General features: G+C 35.5%; 1 protein-coding gene across 1 annotated transcript in view; it reads left to right on the top strand.

Moving 5' to 3' along the window:
• LOC107752862 (plexin-A1-like) overlaps positions 1-18,016 on the top strand; it is a gene marked incomplete at its 3' end in the record, with an annotated part of 78,658 nt that overhangs the window by 45,854 nt on the left and 14,788 nt on the right. Inside the window, exons 4-9 of the mRNA XM_016568933.1 lie at positions 3,243-3,414; positions 9,084-9,149; positions 9,261-9,343; positions 12,673-12,813; positions 12,958-13,231; positions 14,584-14,683. Coding sequence (XP_016424419.1) covers positions 3,243-3,414; positions 9,084-9,149; positions 9,261-9,343; positions 12,673-12,813; positions 12,958-13,231; positions 14,584-14,683 — 836 coding nt within the window. The remainder of the gene's footprint in view (positions 1-3,242; positions 3,415-9,083; positions 9,150-9,260; positions 9,344-12,672; positions 12,814-12,957; positions 13,232-14,583; positions 14,684-18,016) is intronic.

Raw genomic sequence — 18,016 nt, 5'->3', positions numbered from 1 at the left:
ATCACAAAAACACACACACGCACAGACACACACACACACACACACACACTTACATCTACACACACACACACACACTTACATCTACACACACACACACACACTCACTCTTCCTGTGTTTGTGTTATTTGTGTCTCTGGTAGGTGTCTGATATGTGTGTGCTGGGTGTGTGTGTTTACTGCATTCCCCACAGTATTTCTACATTGTTTACTGTGTGTGTGTGTGTGTGTGTGTATCACGCAGCAGCACTAGACTGTGTAAATGAGTCGTTCACAGATAGTTTGGCTTTGCGTGTGTTTTTGTTTCTGTTCTAGTCTGATTAATATTTCATGAGAGTTTGTGTGCTGCTGAACGTGTGTTAAATATAGTCTGCGCATGTTTAAAGTGAATCGCGTGATGTCTGCAGTCACTGTGAAACATGAAACAGCATCAGCAGCATCACAGTGTGAGTGAAGAGAGTGAAATCAGCAGCCTCTGCTCAGAAATCACAGCCGTGCTCACAAATACAGCCATTAGTATCACCACACCAACATCAGATGCAGTCAAGACACCTCACATTAGTTCACCAGCGCCAAATGAGTTCAGGCCTCAAGTCTGGTGCACTTTGCATGTTTTTATAGCCAAGAGTTGCTCATTTAAGAACCGACTGCCAGACCCACAGTTCACTGATCTATGTGATGTTTAGAAGAGCGTTCATCTGAAATAGGTGATGTAGTTATCCTCACCCGGTTCAGACCGACACAAAAGAGCTGCATCTGGAAGAAAAGCAACTCCTCTTCTCATGCACTTGTGGTTTGAACCCTAAAATCAATAACCTGTGTGACTGTCAGGAGCCTAAACGCACGACACCAGCTGGAAAAACACTGACCTTTGCCTCTAACAGTTATTTCAGTATCATTGATATACAGTTATAGTTTTTGTTAATATTTTATATTTCATTTTCTGCTTTCATTTAAGTTGTGTTTGTCCTTTTTTCATACATTCCCCCCCCTAATTTTGTATATGTCTATAAGGTTCTTATTAAGTTTAATATCATTTTTAAAAAAATATAATTTTAGTACTTTAACTTACATTAAAATGAGAAATGTTTTCTTTTGCAACTACCTGAATTATAAGGTTATTTTAAATATTTTATTTCAGTTAATGTTCATTCTATTTCAAGAAGTGAAAAAAAAGTTTTTTATGGTTTTAGTTCATAAGAAGTCTGTGGCGCTCTCATGAATTCACGTCTAGAGCAGATACTGGTGTGTTTCTCTTCCTGTCTTGTGTTTATTTGACTTCCTGTAGTCCTGGTAAGCACAGATCCGTCAGTGTCACGTCTGTGAAAGTGAGCATCATCTGGAAACCATCAGATATTCTCTCTTATGCATATAAACACATGAAACATGTCTCACAGCAGAGTTTGAAATCATCTTATCTCGATCAAGGTTAGATCTTCCAGATGAAAAAACAAATATTGTTTAGATATTTCGGCACATTTTCTAACAGCACTTGATGCCTTGATGTTTTTGGTTTTAAAGAAGTCTTGAATTATTAATCAAATCATAATTTTGAATTGTTTGAGTTATATTGTATTTATTGTATGTATTTAATAACAAGGTTATTGTCATTTTCTTGTGTTGCGTGTTGCATAGTTATTATAGTTAACTAAAATTAAAAACAATAAAAAATTCCATTATTTGAAATAAAATAATCTTTAACTGAAATAAAATCAAATCTTAAGTAACCTTAAACTTATTTTATTTCAGGTAGTTGCCAAGGTAGCATTTCTCAGTTTAACTTGTAGTAAACATTTAATAATTAGCATGTATTACTAAAATAATAAAAACTATTTAGAGGTATTTAAAGAAAAACAAACTATATAGATGTACGTAAAGAAAAACAACAAAAATACTAAAACTGTATAGATGTATTTAAAGAATAAAAACAACAAAAATACTAAAACTTTTACTAAAATAGAAAATAGAAAAATGTTAAAAATCTAATTCAAATAAACTATATAGACGTATTTACAGAAAAAAAAATTCAAAAACATTTACTAAAATTAAAATGAAGATGGAAAAATTAAAAATAAAAACAATTAAACTACATAGACATATTTAAAGAACAAACCCTAAACTGTTACTAAAATGAAAATTGAAAATATAAAAATAAAAACTGATTCAAAATATTAATTAAAAACTACTATAGAATCTCAAAGACACTAAAATAACACTGGTGTGTTGCAGCATGATCCCAGGCGGCTTATTTTAATATCTTCCTTGCATTGGCTCTGTAATGGCAATAAAACTCAATTGGATGTGTGTATTGCTCATTCATGTATGCTCAGTGTGTGTGTAAGTGATTTTATGTGGTTTGAGATGAAATGTTGCTATATTAACAAAGCTCAGTGCATTACAGATACTCTATCCTCATATCACAGAAGCGTGCGTTCGCAGCAGAGCGATTACCGCGTCACCGTCAGTTAATGCGGTGGTAATATTATAATGAGATCCCTTTGGGATCTTTGCCACGTCACCAAGGGAGCGAAATCTGACGCGCTCGTTTTCTCAGACGCTTGCAGAAAAAGGCTTGCCTAAACAAAGTGATTGGGTTAATATTGTTCACGTTTCCTTGGTTGGTAGATGCACCGGGGACCTGATTATAGCACTTAAAACCTGGAAAAGTCAGATTTTCATGATATGTCACCTTTAAAGATCCCTTTAACTAAAGTTTGTGGTCTATATTTCTTGTTTTTTTTTGTGCTAAATGTTCTTTCATTCCTGTCTCTGCTTGTAAAAGTCAAGAGTGCTAATTGGTTCGTTAGCACAGAGTTTGCAGTTTGAAGGAATCATAATGATTAATAATGGAAATACTTTGACATTTCATGGAGAGCAGTGATTTCCGTTGACCTTTGTGAAGACGTTCAGATCAGTTGCAGTCAGACAGTATGTGAAGCGAGGTGTGTTTATAAGTGGATTGTGTGTGACTGGAGCAGTAAGCCTGTATGAATGCATCTGTCTTCACTGTAGGATTCAATGAGCGGCTAATGTATCTAATCCTCTTGTATTCGTGCGATGTAGGGATGGAAACGCTCTCATCCGCTCGCAGACACAGATGATTATATTCGCAGTGTTTGTTGTGCTGACGCTCTGAGAGCATTACTGTAATGATGTCTGTGTTTTCACATGATGAAAGCGTTTGGTCTGGTATTATGGGATATTAATGAGATGTTAATGGTCTTGCTGTGGCTTGTGTTTTGTCAGATTCTGGTTAATTCGGTGAGTCCGTCCCGGGCGGCGCTGCTGTACGAGAGCGTCCCGGTGAGCGAGGGCAGTCCGGTGCTGCGGGACACACTGTTCAGCCCAGACCTGCAGTTCATCTACACACTCACCGACAGACAGGTGAGCACACGGACCTCACACGCTTCACAGCGCTGCCTTTAATTACACATGAGCTGGATTTTCAATACGGTATTGCAATTAATGGCAAAAAGTGCTTAATCTCCAATTGAAAATAATGTCATTGAAACTATAATGATGTCATTACTCACCCCCATGTCATCCAAGATGTTCATGTCTTTCTTTCTTTCTTTCTTCAGTCGCAAAGCAATTAAGTTTTTTTTCTTTGCTGACATCAGTCAACTATGTTAGTAGTTAGCATAAAGCATGATTTAATATTTAATTGTAGTTAATTAGATATTTAATAGCAGTTGATGTAAGTTTCAGCATTTACAAATATATTATAAAAAAATCAAAATTTACATTTAATCATTTAGTAGAAGCTTTTATCCAAAGCAACTTACAAATGAAGACAATAGAAGCAAACAAACATCAAACGAGCAATACTGTGTAAGTGTTGTGACAAGTCTCAGTTAATCTAATGCAGTACACTTAACAAGGGTTTTTTATAACAAATAAAAATATTGAAAAGTAGATTGAATAGAAAAAGAATAGAGCACGCTAGTGTTAGAGGGTCAAGTTATTATTTTAATAATAAATAAAAAGAAAGCAAGAAGATAGCATAGAAAAAGAATAGAAAACGCTAGTGTTAGAGGGTCAAGTTATTATTTTTTTTAATAATAAATAAAAAGAAAACAAGTAGATAGAATAGAAAAAGAATAGAGCACGCTAGTGTTAGAGGGTCAAGTTTTTTTTTATATCTATTAATATTATTTAATGGACCTGAACAAATAAGAACTGACAGTGAACTTATTTTTATGAACAAATGTTATCAAAGATTAATAGACACTCTTAACATGTTTTTCTCATTGTTAGTTAATGCATTAACTAATGTTAAATACCTTATTATAAAGTGTTTTGGTGTTGAGTTTTGACGAGTTTCATGGAAACCAGTGGGTCTTAGTCTTAGTCACCAAAATGTGCTCAGCCTTTCCAAAACACATTGAACTGTTGTACATTCATGACACTACATCAGGATAAAGTCACAACATTTCAAGAAATGTTGGTCAAATTGACCTGAACACAGAAGGAGGGTTAAACAGCAAAGCTGTTCTGTGCTTGTAGGGACTTTCTGTTGTGCAGTGAGATGTAGTTCAGTCTTGATGCAATTATGATAGAATCATGCGTTGCAGTTTTGAATCATGATGCATCCTGATGTTTATCAGATCATGAGGTGATTGTAATACCAGCTCAATTGTTTGACACGCGAAATAGTCACCCATGAGTGTGTGTTATAGAGTTTAAAGTTATTTTAGTCTCTCACACACATGTAGGACATACAGTGAGAGATCAATGAGATGATGTACATTACAGTGTCATCTGATCTGATTATTGATGTGTTAGTATATTAACACACACACACACACACACACACATCTCTGCTCTATATGTCACATGAGACTCCATCGATCTGCTGTTGAACATTCACTCCTGAATCCAGATAAAACATCACTGCTAGACACACAATCAATAATAATTATCACAAACTCATGATATTATGATATTATATGAAGTGTGATGTTTGATGTTAATATGCTTTGGTGTAATATATAATCATGTGTTGCTGTGCTCTTACTTTTCCATGTTTGTCTCACGTTCTGTGAAATGATTATAAAGCTGACTCTAAATTCTCATTGGTTAATCATGTGAGTTTGGGGCGGGGCTATCAGTTTAACTGACCAATGAGAGACGGAGGGTGTGTTTGAGATGAGAAACTAATTTCTGCACTTCTGTTAGGTGATGCTAGTAAAGCAGAAATATCACACTGCCACTTTAAAGGACTTTTTTAATGATTTTGACATTTTATGTGTGCATTTGAGACAACAGTGACAAATATAATGCTGTCTCCCATAAGAATATGCCTGCAAAATACAAGAAGTCGTTCTCTGTTCCCTGTCTCTTTGTGTTGTGTCAGTTTCTATTTTTCCCGTTCCTTCACTTTTCTTCGCAGGTTAATGAAAACGGCTGGCTGAGAGTCTGAGGCGCTGCTCGGCAAAAGCACAAGCTCCATTTAAAGCCCTGACAGAGTAATTTAGCATTGGCCCCTTGTTCTCCAGCACTTAATTAAAAAGTGTTTGATAGCCTGTCTCCTCTCGCCTCGGCCCCGGGCGAAAGGATGCTCTCCAGATGAAACCAGATGATAGACACATCTGGATGATACTCGAGCGGATATCAAACTCTAAACTCCCTCCTCAGTCACAGCAGCTTAAACTACACACAAAAACAACCTGTCGCCATGGTGATGACATCACCATTAACATGTGACCGCCCACATTTACATATGTGACCCTGGAGCACAAAACCTGTCATAAGGGTCAATTTTTTTAAATTGAGATTTATACATCATCTGAATAAATAAGCTCTCCATAAATTAAGTTTTTATATATTTACGGTAGGAAATTTACAAACTATTTTTATGGAACATGATCTTTACTTAAAGGGTTAGTTCACCCAAAAATGAAAATTAGCCTGTGTTTTACTCACCCTCGAGGCATCCTAGGTGCATATGACTTTCTTCTTTCACACAAATCCAATCAGAGTTATATTAAAAATTGTCCTGGCTCTTCCAAGCGTTATCATTGCAGTGGACGGGTGTTTCTGTTGAACAGTCCAAAACACGTCAAATAAAGCGCGTGCATCCATAATAAAACGTGCCTCACACAGCTCCGGGGCGGGAATAAAGGCCTCCTGTTGCGAATCCATGCGGTTTTGTAAGAAAAATATCCATATTTCAAACGTAATTTTTCCTTTGCTAAAGTAAGGAAACTTTGCTTCCTCTGCTCCTGTAAACAAACTCGTGAGGCTAGCATACCTCAGAGGCGCGCGACGCATACGTCCTGCGTCATCCGCCCACACGCTTTATTTGACGTGTTTTGGACTGTTGAACAGAAACACCCGTCCACTACAATGATAACGCTTTGAAGAGCCAGGACAATTTTTAATATAAAAATTAAAAGATTGGATTCGTTTGAAAGAAGAAAGTCATATGCACCTAGGATGCCTCGAGGGTGAGTAAAATTTCTAATTTTCATTTTTGGGTGAACTAACCCTTTAATATCCTAATGATTTTTGGCAAAAATTGATAATTTTGACCCATACAATGTATTGGTGTGTGTGTGTGTGTGTGTGTCTGTGTGTGTGTGTGTCTGTGAGTGTGTGTGTGTGTGTGTCTGTGAGTGTGTGTGTGTGTGGGTGGTTCAGTATTGATCGTGTGTGTGTAGAGGCTGTATTAAAAGCCTCTTGATTGGTTGAGATGTTTTTACTAAAACACATTGACAGTAATGGAAGAGAGAGAGAAAGTTTTCTCTCATTTCTGCATTAGGGCCGTTCACACAGCACACATCTAGTATGAACACATGCTTTAGCTTTCACACTGGATCAATGTTAGTTTAAATGGACCAATTAAACCAATCAAAAAAAAAAAGAAAAATCATTATAATTTATCATTTAGATTTTTAATTCCTTTGTGACGGAACAAACTTCTTCCTCCCATAAAGAATTGCAAATCGTAGTTGAATAAAAAGCCACATTACAGTATAAAGCTATCAATTTTATAGTCATTTTCTATAAAAACAAAATATTTTTGTTCATGTTTATAGCAAAATATACACTACATTCAAAATTTGCGATTAATAAGATGTACGGTATGTATGTATTTACTTATTATTTATTTTAAAGAAGACTCTTCTGCCCTCCACGGCTGCATTTACTTGATCAAAATTACAGTAAAGGCAGTAATACTGTGAAATATTATTACAATTTAAAACAGCTGTTTTCTATGTGAATATATGTTAAAATGTAATTAATTCAAAATGTAAATTAATTTCCAGCATCATTACTCCAGTCTTCAGTGTCACATGATCTTCAGAAATCATTCTAATATGCTGATTTGCTGCTCATGAAACATTTCTGATTATTATCAATGCTGAAAACAGTTGTGCTGCACAATATTTTTTGTGGAAACTGTGATACATTTTATTTTTCAAGATTCACAGATGAATAGAAAGTTCAAAAGAACAGCATTTATTTGAAATATAATTTTTTTGTAACATTATAAATGTCTTTACTGTCACTTTTGATCATTTAAATGTATCCTTGATGAATAAGTGTTTAAAAAAAGCTCAAGCTTTTGAACGGTAGTGTGTGTGTGCATGTATTTATTCATATTTATTTCCAAAAACATATATTATGTTTTGTATGTTTTATGATGAAAACCTTTGACTGTGAAAGTTTGTGTTTTTACTCCAACACAATAATTTCGCACATCACCTGATAACGGAGTTTGTTTTGTCTGAGATGTAGAGATGTGTGTGTGTGTGTGTGTTGTTCATGTTACACACATCATCATCGTGTCACATATTTGATTGACGTTTGATGCCTGAGGCTCTGAGTTTTCCCTCATCTCTCAGAATGTGTGTGTTTTGACTCGCTCTATTATCAGGTGTTGTTTGTGTGTGTGTGTGTGTGTGTCATTTATCTTGAATTCATTTGTGTCTGTTTTGGCTGCAGGCTGCAGTTTAACACGCTGAATATCAGATGAACGGCGCTGGCGGCTGCTCACGAGCGTGTGTGTGTTACATGATGGGTTTCAACGTGTATTAAAATGACAAATTAATATTGAACTTGCATCAAGAGGTGTTGGCATTTATTGCATGTTCATTTTCTTTGTTCTTTTACGCTGTATATTTTCACACACACTAACAGGCTGCATATGGTCAACTTGTTTCACAGAGCAGCTCCTGTGCCCTAAACACACACACACACACACACACACACACACACACCTGACCCCGTCATCCTCACCATCTGTTCTTCCTCTCTGCTCGTCTTCATCCCTCCATCACTGTTCCTCACTCTGTAAACTGATAGTCCTCAGTGAATGACCACTCACACCTGACTGACTTACTGTGTGTGTGTGTGTGTTGTTGTTAGGGTGGATTTATAGGCTGGTCTTTCCCATCATGCATTCTGAGTTTATATTTGCCTTCAGATGTAACTTGATATAGTTATTATCATCCGACACACATGAACTGATGAACTTGGTCTTTGCCAGTTGGTTTTCTCTCACACTTAAATTCATACATACTTTCATTTGTTCAATTTTTTTTCATTTAATTTTTTATGCTTTTGGTTTTTATTTTATACTTTCATTCATCCTCTTTCTTTTTCATACTTTGTTCTGACTTTTTCATGTTTTTGTACTTTAATTTAATAAATTTTTTTATTCATTATTGGACTCTTTTTTTCACTAATTTTTTGCCATCTGAAAGTTGTTCTTTTTATTTTTTTTACATTTTAGTTCTTTCTTTCATTGATTTTTTTTTTGTATTCGTTTCTATATAATTTTCTAGAAACTTTTTGTTCACATTCTTCTTTATGCTTTTTGCACTTTGTACTTCCATTCTTTCTTTCCTTTTTGTTGTTTCATTTCATTCTTTGTTTTTGTTCATACATTTTTGTACTTTCATAGTTTAGTTTCTTTTATTTCACACTCTTTCACTATTTCACTATTTTTTACTTCAAGTTTTACTTCAATATTTTACTTCATGTTTTCATTCAACAGTTTTTTTTTAATTGTTGTATTTTCATAGTTTTATCTTTCTTTGTTTCACTCGTTCTTTACTGTTTTTTCTGTTCTTTTTTCAGCAGGAGGACTTCAGGGTTCCTGTCAATCAAACGCTGATCTCCGTGGTAACTGTCAGATGGCGCAGCGTGTGATAAGCTGATTCTGTGCTTTCCATATGCACACGCACACACATGTACACACACACAGACAGCAGCAAGCATGTTTCTCACACTCCAGCGCTTGTCTCTGGCTTGCAGCGTCTCTTGATTTGGCCGCAGATGTGCTGTATGACTGCAGTGTTTCTCAGATTGAACTGCGGCTGGTGTGTCCTTCACAACATGTAAGCAAACACACACACACACACACGTACAGATATCTTCATAACACACATTTCCTTTAACCAGTCTTAACTTTGGATATAATTTGACAGATGTGAATAAGTTGAATATAAGCCTGCTGTATCATATTTGATATACACATTTCTAAGGCCTCTAAATGACCAACATGATCAAAACTTTACTGTTAAACCTGTTGCACACAATCCACTGCATGCCTTCTGTCGTCGGAGTGATAGTTTAAACTTAAGCAAGTTAAATGTACTACAGTCCTCCTTCAGCTGGTGCTTCATGTCTTTTTGCTGCCAAATCTTTACAGATTTTTATCAAGTAAATATGTTTGATATTGTTAGTAATATTTCCAGATGAACACTGAAGCAGCTTAGTTTTACTTGATTATCTATGAATCAGATGGGTCAGATGTGATGCTAAAAAAATAATAAAAGTAGTAATAATAATTAAATGAGCAAATAAATAACTACAATCATTTAAAGTTTAATAAACTCTTCCAAAAAAAAAAAAAAAAATGCAAATAAAAAAATTGAACTATTATTTCACGTGTCCGGCTTTAGAGGGTTAAAACTCTTGATTTGTCACCCTGGGCTTGTTTTCTGAGCATCTGTGTGTTTGCATGTGGTTTACCACCATCTACCGTGTTTTGTCACATCAGTTCATCAAACGCTTCCTCAGGCTACAGAATAAAGACGTTGTAGAAATATTCATTATGATTCACATAAACGGGTCATTGAGGCTTCTCTGATCTCACTCACGGGAGAAACATTAGCAGGATCTCAGAACTGAACTGTGCTTAAAAAATAATTAAAAGCCAAAAAAGACTCCCATCGTCCTCTCTTCTGCAATAACCGTCACGTTCAGCTGTAGTCCCTGAAGATTGAGATGTCAGCTTTATCTTTAGATGTCTGCGTTTGCCCTTCAGGGATCGCTGAAGTCTGTGTGTTCATGTCTGAGCGCTCGGCTCGCATTCCAGCAAACACTCAACACCTCCTGGCAAACATTAGCAGCAAATAGTCCTGTGCCACAAGTTTACCACACTTTTACCCACAAAGCAGCAGTTTTGCAAGCAGTTTAAATGGTTTTCCCCCTCTCTTCTGCAATAACCGTCACGTGCAGCTGTAGTCCCTGAAGATTGAGATGTCAGCTTTATCTTTAGATGTCTGCGTTTGCCCTTCAGGGATCGGTGAAGTCTGTGTGTTCATGTCTGAGCGCTCGGCTCGCATTCCAGCAAACACTCAACACCTCCTGGCAAACATTAGTAGCAAATAGTCCTGTGCCACAAGTTTACCACACTTTTACCCACAAAGCAGCAGTTTTGCAAGCAGTTTAAATGGTTTTCCCATGTTACATCTACAGTAAATGCCAGAGGAGCGCAAAAGTCAGCTTCCAGATGTAAAAACCCCTTTTATTTTCTCCATAGTGAGATAATTATTTTTAACAATATCATAAACTTGTAAGGCTGAACACTGAGGTCACAGTGATGATTATATGCGTCTGTAGAAGTTTGTGATTTCAGCATCATTAAAACATATTTAGTTTCAAATTCCCAGTAAAGAACTGAACCAATCAGAGAAGTCACTGTTACCATGGTGATGACAAATAGGGACCGCCCACTTCCTTAAAACATTGCAAATAACCTAATTGCTGCATCCCAATTTGCCTACTTATACTATGCTCTAAAAGTATGTACTTTTTTGTAAAGAAAAAGTACATACTTTTGAGTATTTAGCAGAATAGTAGGCAAGCTTTGGGACATACTACTTCGTTATTATTACGACTTTAACAGATGCTCTGTTGCTTCGTTACATGCATCCTGTCACCGTTTAAACTGCACCGTCAATCTTGTCAAAGTTATCATTATCCATATTTCAATTGATTTAATTTCCTACCGTATTGGAGAGAAATAAGAGGCACGCTGATCTGCCAGTCGTGGGTCTATCGTGCCGAGAACTCTGCTCTTGTGTTTGCATAACGATGCGTGTAAAAGTTAATGACCAAACGTATCATTATAAAAGTTCACAGTGTTGCTGCAGATGAAATATAACGCAGATAACATTAAATAAATATTTTTTCAACAGGTTAGACATTGATTATTTATCACTCAAACCCCTTTCTCTACCTGTCCATAATATCCACCATGTTTGTAGTTTTTAAAAACTTTTTATGCATGTTTGTGGTTCTAATCGAATCCTCATCCACTGCGCAATCAAATTTTCATGTTGCGATTAATTGATGTTAATCACGGTATACGGTATTATCACGATATTGAAATTTAGTTGCAAAAAAGTGTTGTCATAATACAGTATAACAGGTTTAATAACTTTTTTCTTATAACAAAAATAACTGAACATTTAAATACAATAAAGCAATACACAAAAAATTTATAAAGTTAAAAGTTTTACACGGATTAAAGTGCAAAAGAATTATAAAGACCAATAGGTATCATCAAAAATAAAAAGGATGTGCACAAAAAAAAACAACAAAAAAACTGGCTTTACTTTAAATGCGAAGAGTGCCATTACTGTCCCTCTACTGCATGGATTTAAAAACTTTCTTGTCAGATATAAAATATTCTAAAATATTTACTTAAAAATACCCTCAGAGATTAAAAAGTGTTTATGTTTTGGGTGGGAAAAAAACTACCATAAATGTATATGTATGTAATGTAATATAGCAATGTATATACATGTAAAATAATAATAATAATAAAATAACTTATATTAGTTGATAGAAGAAAGTAAAAGTAAAAATAAATAAATAAATAAATACACAATGCATCCAAACAGTGAGGTCACAATACCTGTGGATTGAGCAGAAAACTACTAGGCCGTGACATCTGTGGCACAGAGGTCCCTGCAATTGCCATGGCAACAGTCTGGCTAATCATACTGTTGCCCTCAGCTTCCTGCTCCTCGGTACCTGGACCACCAGGACGACCCCACTGATTATGGGATTCTGTGATGGTAAAAGAAAGGTTAAAACGTCTAAAGAAAGTGTTGTTGGTGAATGTTGTTATTACATGACATATTTACAATACAGCATGAGCCGGATACAAAAATCTATTAACATACCGGTGAAATCATGGAGCTGGGGAAGGGTTTCCATCACAATGCCTATGAGTTGCCCTGCTCTACCTACCACTCATAGGCATTGTGATGGAAACCCTTCCCCAGCTCCATGATTTCACCGGTATGTTAATAGATTTTTGTATCCGGCTCATGCTGTATTGTAAATATGTCATGTAATAACAACATTCACCAACAACACTTTCTTTAGCCGTTTTAACCTTTCTTTTACCATCACAGAATCCCATAATCAGTGGGGTCGTCCTGGTGGTCCAGGTACCGAGGAGCAGGAAGCTGAGGGCAACAGTATGATTAGCCAGACTGTTGCCATGGCAATTGCAGGGACCTCTGTGCCACAGATGTCACGGCCTAGTAGTTTTCTGCTCAATCCACAGGTATTGTGACCTCACTGATTGGTTGCAGTGTGTGTGTGTGTGTGTGTGTGTGTGAATTAGAGCAGAGATAACATGCACAGCACTGCGTATCTGTCACCTCTCCATAGATGTTGAGGAGTGGTACACTATATGGAGCGCTAGCAGACACGCAGCAATATGGAGCAGCAGATGTCGTGTAGAGTGTATTTTAAAAACAAGCAGATGAATTATGGGGACGTGGGCCAAGCGTTTTCACTTTGTCTGTTTTCTCCATCGGTCTGCCAGCTGGTCCTGCAGGCCCGCAACGTCCCGGATCTTTCCGCAGGGGTGGACTGTTCCTTCGAGGATTACACCGAGACTGAAGGAACAATACACGGATCGCAGATCTACTGCCTCTCGCCGTCAGCCAAAGAGCTCGTCCCCATCACACGCCAGCAGAGTCCGTAAACACACACTGCTAGATCATACACACTAGCACTCACTAGAAGCATTGCAGCAGAAGCCATTACAACCAAGAGTCTTGAAGATCATGAGTAACATCAGTATATGATGATTATTATATAACACCATCAGTCTGTTCCACAGATTCAGTCAGTGGTTTTGTTTTCAGATCGTCATCATATCTGTCCTGTATAGTTTGAGGGATTATTGTGTCCCAGATAGGATTGGAGATTTAGAAGCAGCTCTTATTCAAGATCCGGTTGCATTAAGGAAAAATACTGAAACTGAGTGGTTTTTGTAATGTTTGATTGCATTAATGGTTCTGGAAAATATGCATTCTGTTGCTGAATATGTCTACATAATTGAAATGCTGCATCAAAGCTGTTTGCTATTTGATTGTTTGATGCTTTTTTAATTGTCTGAGCTTGAGAATCAGCACAAAAGGGAACTTTTTAAAAGAAAAAAATAAGAAAAGAAAAAATTAAGTGAAATCAGAATGGCAACATTTCCGTTATTTAAAATTTCTAGTCCTGAATCAGTATGTTAGTACAAAAATAGTAAGCTGAAGGTGCCTGGGTATTGAACAGCAGGGTTATTATAGTAAATTAAAATTAAAAACCATAAAACAATGTTTTAATTACTTGAAATTAAATAAATATTAACTGCTATAAAATTAAATTAAATTCATAAAATTATTTACAAAAAAACTTTTATTTTGGCTAGTTTCCAGAGCATCATTTCTCATTTAGTGAGAAAAAGAACTAAAACTAAAACTGAAATAAAAAAATTATAAAAACTATATAGACATAACAATAAAAAATAATAATAATTAAATACAAAAACACAAAAAAAATTACTAAAACGTTAACTAAAATGAAAATGGAGGATATAAAAATAAAAACTAATTCAAAATATAAAAACAAGCAATAATAGTATCTCAATAACACTAAAGTAACTGATTAAAAATTTTAGTTGGTGATGAATGTTGGGCTATTTGCACAATGGCACTTCTTAAATGTATGAATCTAAAAACAATATATTTTAATGTAATGAATCGAACGATGTGAATTGGGATGCAGCTGTAGACTTGATTAAACTCAAAACCTTGTTATGCAGAAAACACAAGCCTGTGTCTAAACAATACTATATTAATGCACAAGCGCACTAATGCACTACATTGTTTGTGATGTTCAAAAAGCAACAAGCCACTGGAGAGTTCAGTGATTTTACCACAGTTAAGTGGAAAGACTCCTTATACACGAGTGTTTATATAGCAGCTGATTCTGCTGTTCTTCATCAAGAGGCAGAGATCTGACTAACCTCTTTTCTCTTTTATTTGTCCCTCTGAAGGAGACACTCATGTGGTGAAGCTGTATCTGAAATCGAGGGAAACGGGGCAGAAATTTGCTAGTGTGGATTTCACCTTCTACAACTGCAGCATCCACAGATCGTGAGTGTCTCTCGCTCTCTCTCTCTCTCTCTCTTTATCTCTGCTCTTCTCGTTTTACCCACAAGCTCCTCATCACTCAGGGGGGTGGGGTCAAATTTCTGTTGCCACGGCAACCGGTGGCGTGTTGATTGACAGTTATTCTCTTGAAAACAGACTGCGGTTAGAGTCCTGCAGATAGTGGGACCCCCAGCTGAACATCTCAATGAATTTGTGTGTCATGTGTACTTCTAAGATGCTCCAGATGGGTCCGGACTCTTTTGGGAGGTCTGTGTAGTGTCTTATTGCAGGACAGATGAGCCCAAAGCTGTCTCTAGAGATATAACACACACACACACACACACACCTCTCAGAGTAACAGCATCTCAGATACACAATACCTTCCTATACACACACACACACACACACACCATCAGCAGTGAGCTTTAAAACTAGGTCACACTGCTCTTCTCTGATAAGACCAGCTTGTGTACTTGAAAAATACGCACTACATATGAGTATTATCATAATTGGATAATCACATGCTTCTTTATTCAGTGCGTCCACATCTCTAAAAGCACAGCTGCAATTTAGAGGACTGTATTTTGGATAATAAAGTGTTATTATGGACATTGTCAAAGCTTTGTGTAGATGAGAAAGAAATAAAGCAAGAGGAAATGTGTGAATTTCATAAAACATGTCAAGAACATTTCCAGGCTATATTAAAATCAAAAGAAAGAAATAAGATTTAGTTGTTGTTTTTTTGCAAATTAAAAATGAAGCCTATTTTTGAGCCCTTTTTTGTTGCAATATTTTCATAACTTTTAAACAATATTAATTTCTTCCACAATTTATTCTTCATTACATACTGCTTTTTCTTTAGAATAAAAAAATTCTTAATGTATTAAAAAAAAATCTTATTTTCATCACTTTATTGCAAAAAGTGATTTCAATTAAAATGTATGATACTTTTGTGCTACCTTTATTTTAGCTGATTTAAACAAAATAATTGTAACAATGATAGTTGAGAATTATTATTGAAAGTAAAGATATTAATTTATTTATTTATATTTAATTATTTTGTTTACATTTATTTATAAAATAAAAAAAAAGATTGATTAGTGAAATGAAAGAATGATTTAATAAAAAATCAGAATGATTAGTAATTGTCTAATTGGCCTGTTTAGCTGTTAAACACTTCTTATGTAGTGGTACAGTAGGCTATTGCGTGATTTGTAGATTATATTTAATAGTTTATACTTTGCATAAACGTTTGCAGTTAGTTTTTAAAAGGTAACATTACATTCTTAAGGGCTCTACGCTTGCATTTCTTTTCAGGAGCACTTGTGCTCCTACTTAAAAAAATAAATAAATAAATAAAAATTAGGAGCACCTTCTGATCAATGACAGAAATTAACCTTCCTAATATAAGGCAATATTTGACTCCTTAAAGGTTTTTTTTAACCTTTCTAATGCCTCTAACTTTATTAATTGTATGTCATCTTTTGTGCCAAAAAAATTTGATTTATAAACTTTTATCGAAAATTTTAATTAAACAATAAATTCAATTAAAATAATAAGATAAAATCAGGAAGAATAAGTTACTAGTCAAATGAAATCAGCATCAACAATTCATCTTTGCACAGCAAAGATAAGCACAAATGTGGCATTAAGGAATATTTACAGACTTTTTGACAAGACTAGGAGGTGGCATTAATGCATTTCATAATAACAATGTTATGAAATTAAGAAATATTAAACAATTTAAATGACTCAATTTATACTTAAAAATAAAACTGAAACCGCCAGTAGGTGGCAGCAAGTCACTGTCTTTGTCACTGAATCATTCATTCAATCGATTCGTTCAAACGGCTGATTCATTTAGGAACGAAGCAAGTGACTCTCTTTATGAATGGGTCATTGAATCATTGACTCACTAGATTTGTTCAAAAACGCAGATTCATTCATAAACGAAACACCGCTGTGTTTGCTTGGACATGCGCAGTGGATCGGCTGTGACTTTGTTTGGAACTATTTTCGTTGACAAAATAGAGCACAATCAGACAACAGTGTTCCTAAAATGTAAGTCACTTAATATTAACTTATGTATAAAATTATAAATGTATAAAACTGTTGTAAGTTCAATTTCACATTTGCAAACTCCCTTTATAATCATTTAAAAGCTGTCACTTGTCTTAGTTCATCGGAATCTCACAAATTTTCCATTTTAATTATTATGAAGCTCCCTACACTGCACACTGAATCTATTATTTACATTGTCTCTACACTTTGTTTGTTACAATGAATGACAAACTGCAGTCTGCTTTCACGATCTGTGCTGTGAGGAGCAGCACGCGCACTGATAGAGAAGCATTTCTATTGGTTGCAGTCTGCAGGTATTAGGGCCAATCACAAAAGACGGCATTGCGCAGCTAACCATAGACACAAATATATCGCGCTAGGTTTATGCGCAGAACTGGGATCGCTTTCGTAGTCTTTTAAATGGATAAAATATAGAAATCACTTTAATTTCCAAATAAACCTAACCATTTGGAAATAAAACGCCCCCCCCCCATTTCCAGTCCTGGTGTGTATATTAAATATAATTAAATATATATGAAAAGTTCATTTGCAAAAACTGATAACCAGAAATCACGTTTTTTTTATTGCGCATTCTAAGTAATATCAATCAAACTGCAGTAGGGTTGTTTTGATTAAGTAATACTAACTTAAACAAATACAGTTTAAGTATTTGTTTAAGTAAAAATGTTTTTTTACATATTAAAAGTTTGTTTTATAGCAAAAGCCGATAACGCCAACAGTCGTTTTTTGGCAAAAGGAGATAACTCCACATTTCATGTTTTAGAGTTTAAAAAAACACTCGTTTAATCTTTGTAATCTCCTCAGATGACAATGTTGATGCCTGACAAACGTTGTTGTTGTTGTGATCATAAACTGTATGGATGTGATTACACGCAATACACGGAGCTTTTCCCTCACTATTGTAACGCGCTGCTTTTACAAGCTTCCGTGAAAACGTTTTAGCTTTTATTTTTCTCTTTCGCCCTGAAGAAGATATCACAGGTTCATCAAGTTTGTCGAAATTATCCATCCTCGATCACTTTTAGTCAGCTTTGACGAAACTCCTCTCAGCTAGCACGTCTTTTCAAAGTGAAAGTAGCCTTGTCACCTGACCTGAATACAGCGCGCTGATTCGCTAAAATGGACTTATCGGCTTCTGTTCAAAAACAACAAGGGCGCTTGTCGGCTTCTGCAGTAAAACGTGAACTCGCGATGCCTTGAAAGTGGACAAAACCGGCTTTTTTGAATTTTTTTTAAAGTGGCGTTTATCGGTTT

This window comes from Sinocyclocheilus rhinocerous, unplaced genomic scaffold, assembly GCF_001515625.1.
Source record: "Sinocyclocheilus rhinocerous isolate Xijiao unplaced genomic scaffold, SAMN03320098_v1.1 scaffold291, whole genome shotgun sequence".
Taxonomy (NCBI): domain Eukaryota; kingdom Metazoa; phylum Chordata; class Actinopteri; order Cypriniformes; family Cyprinidae; genus Sinocyclocheilus; species Sinocyclocheilus rhinocerous.
This window is presented reverse-complemented; position numbering and strand designations above follow the sequence as displayed.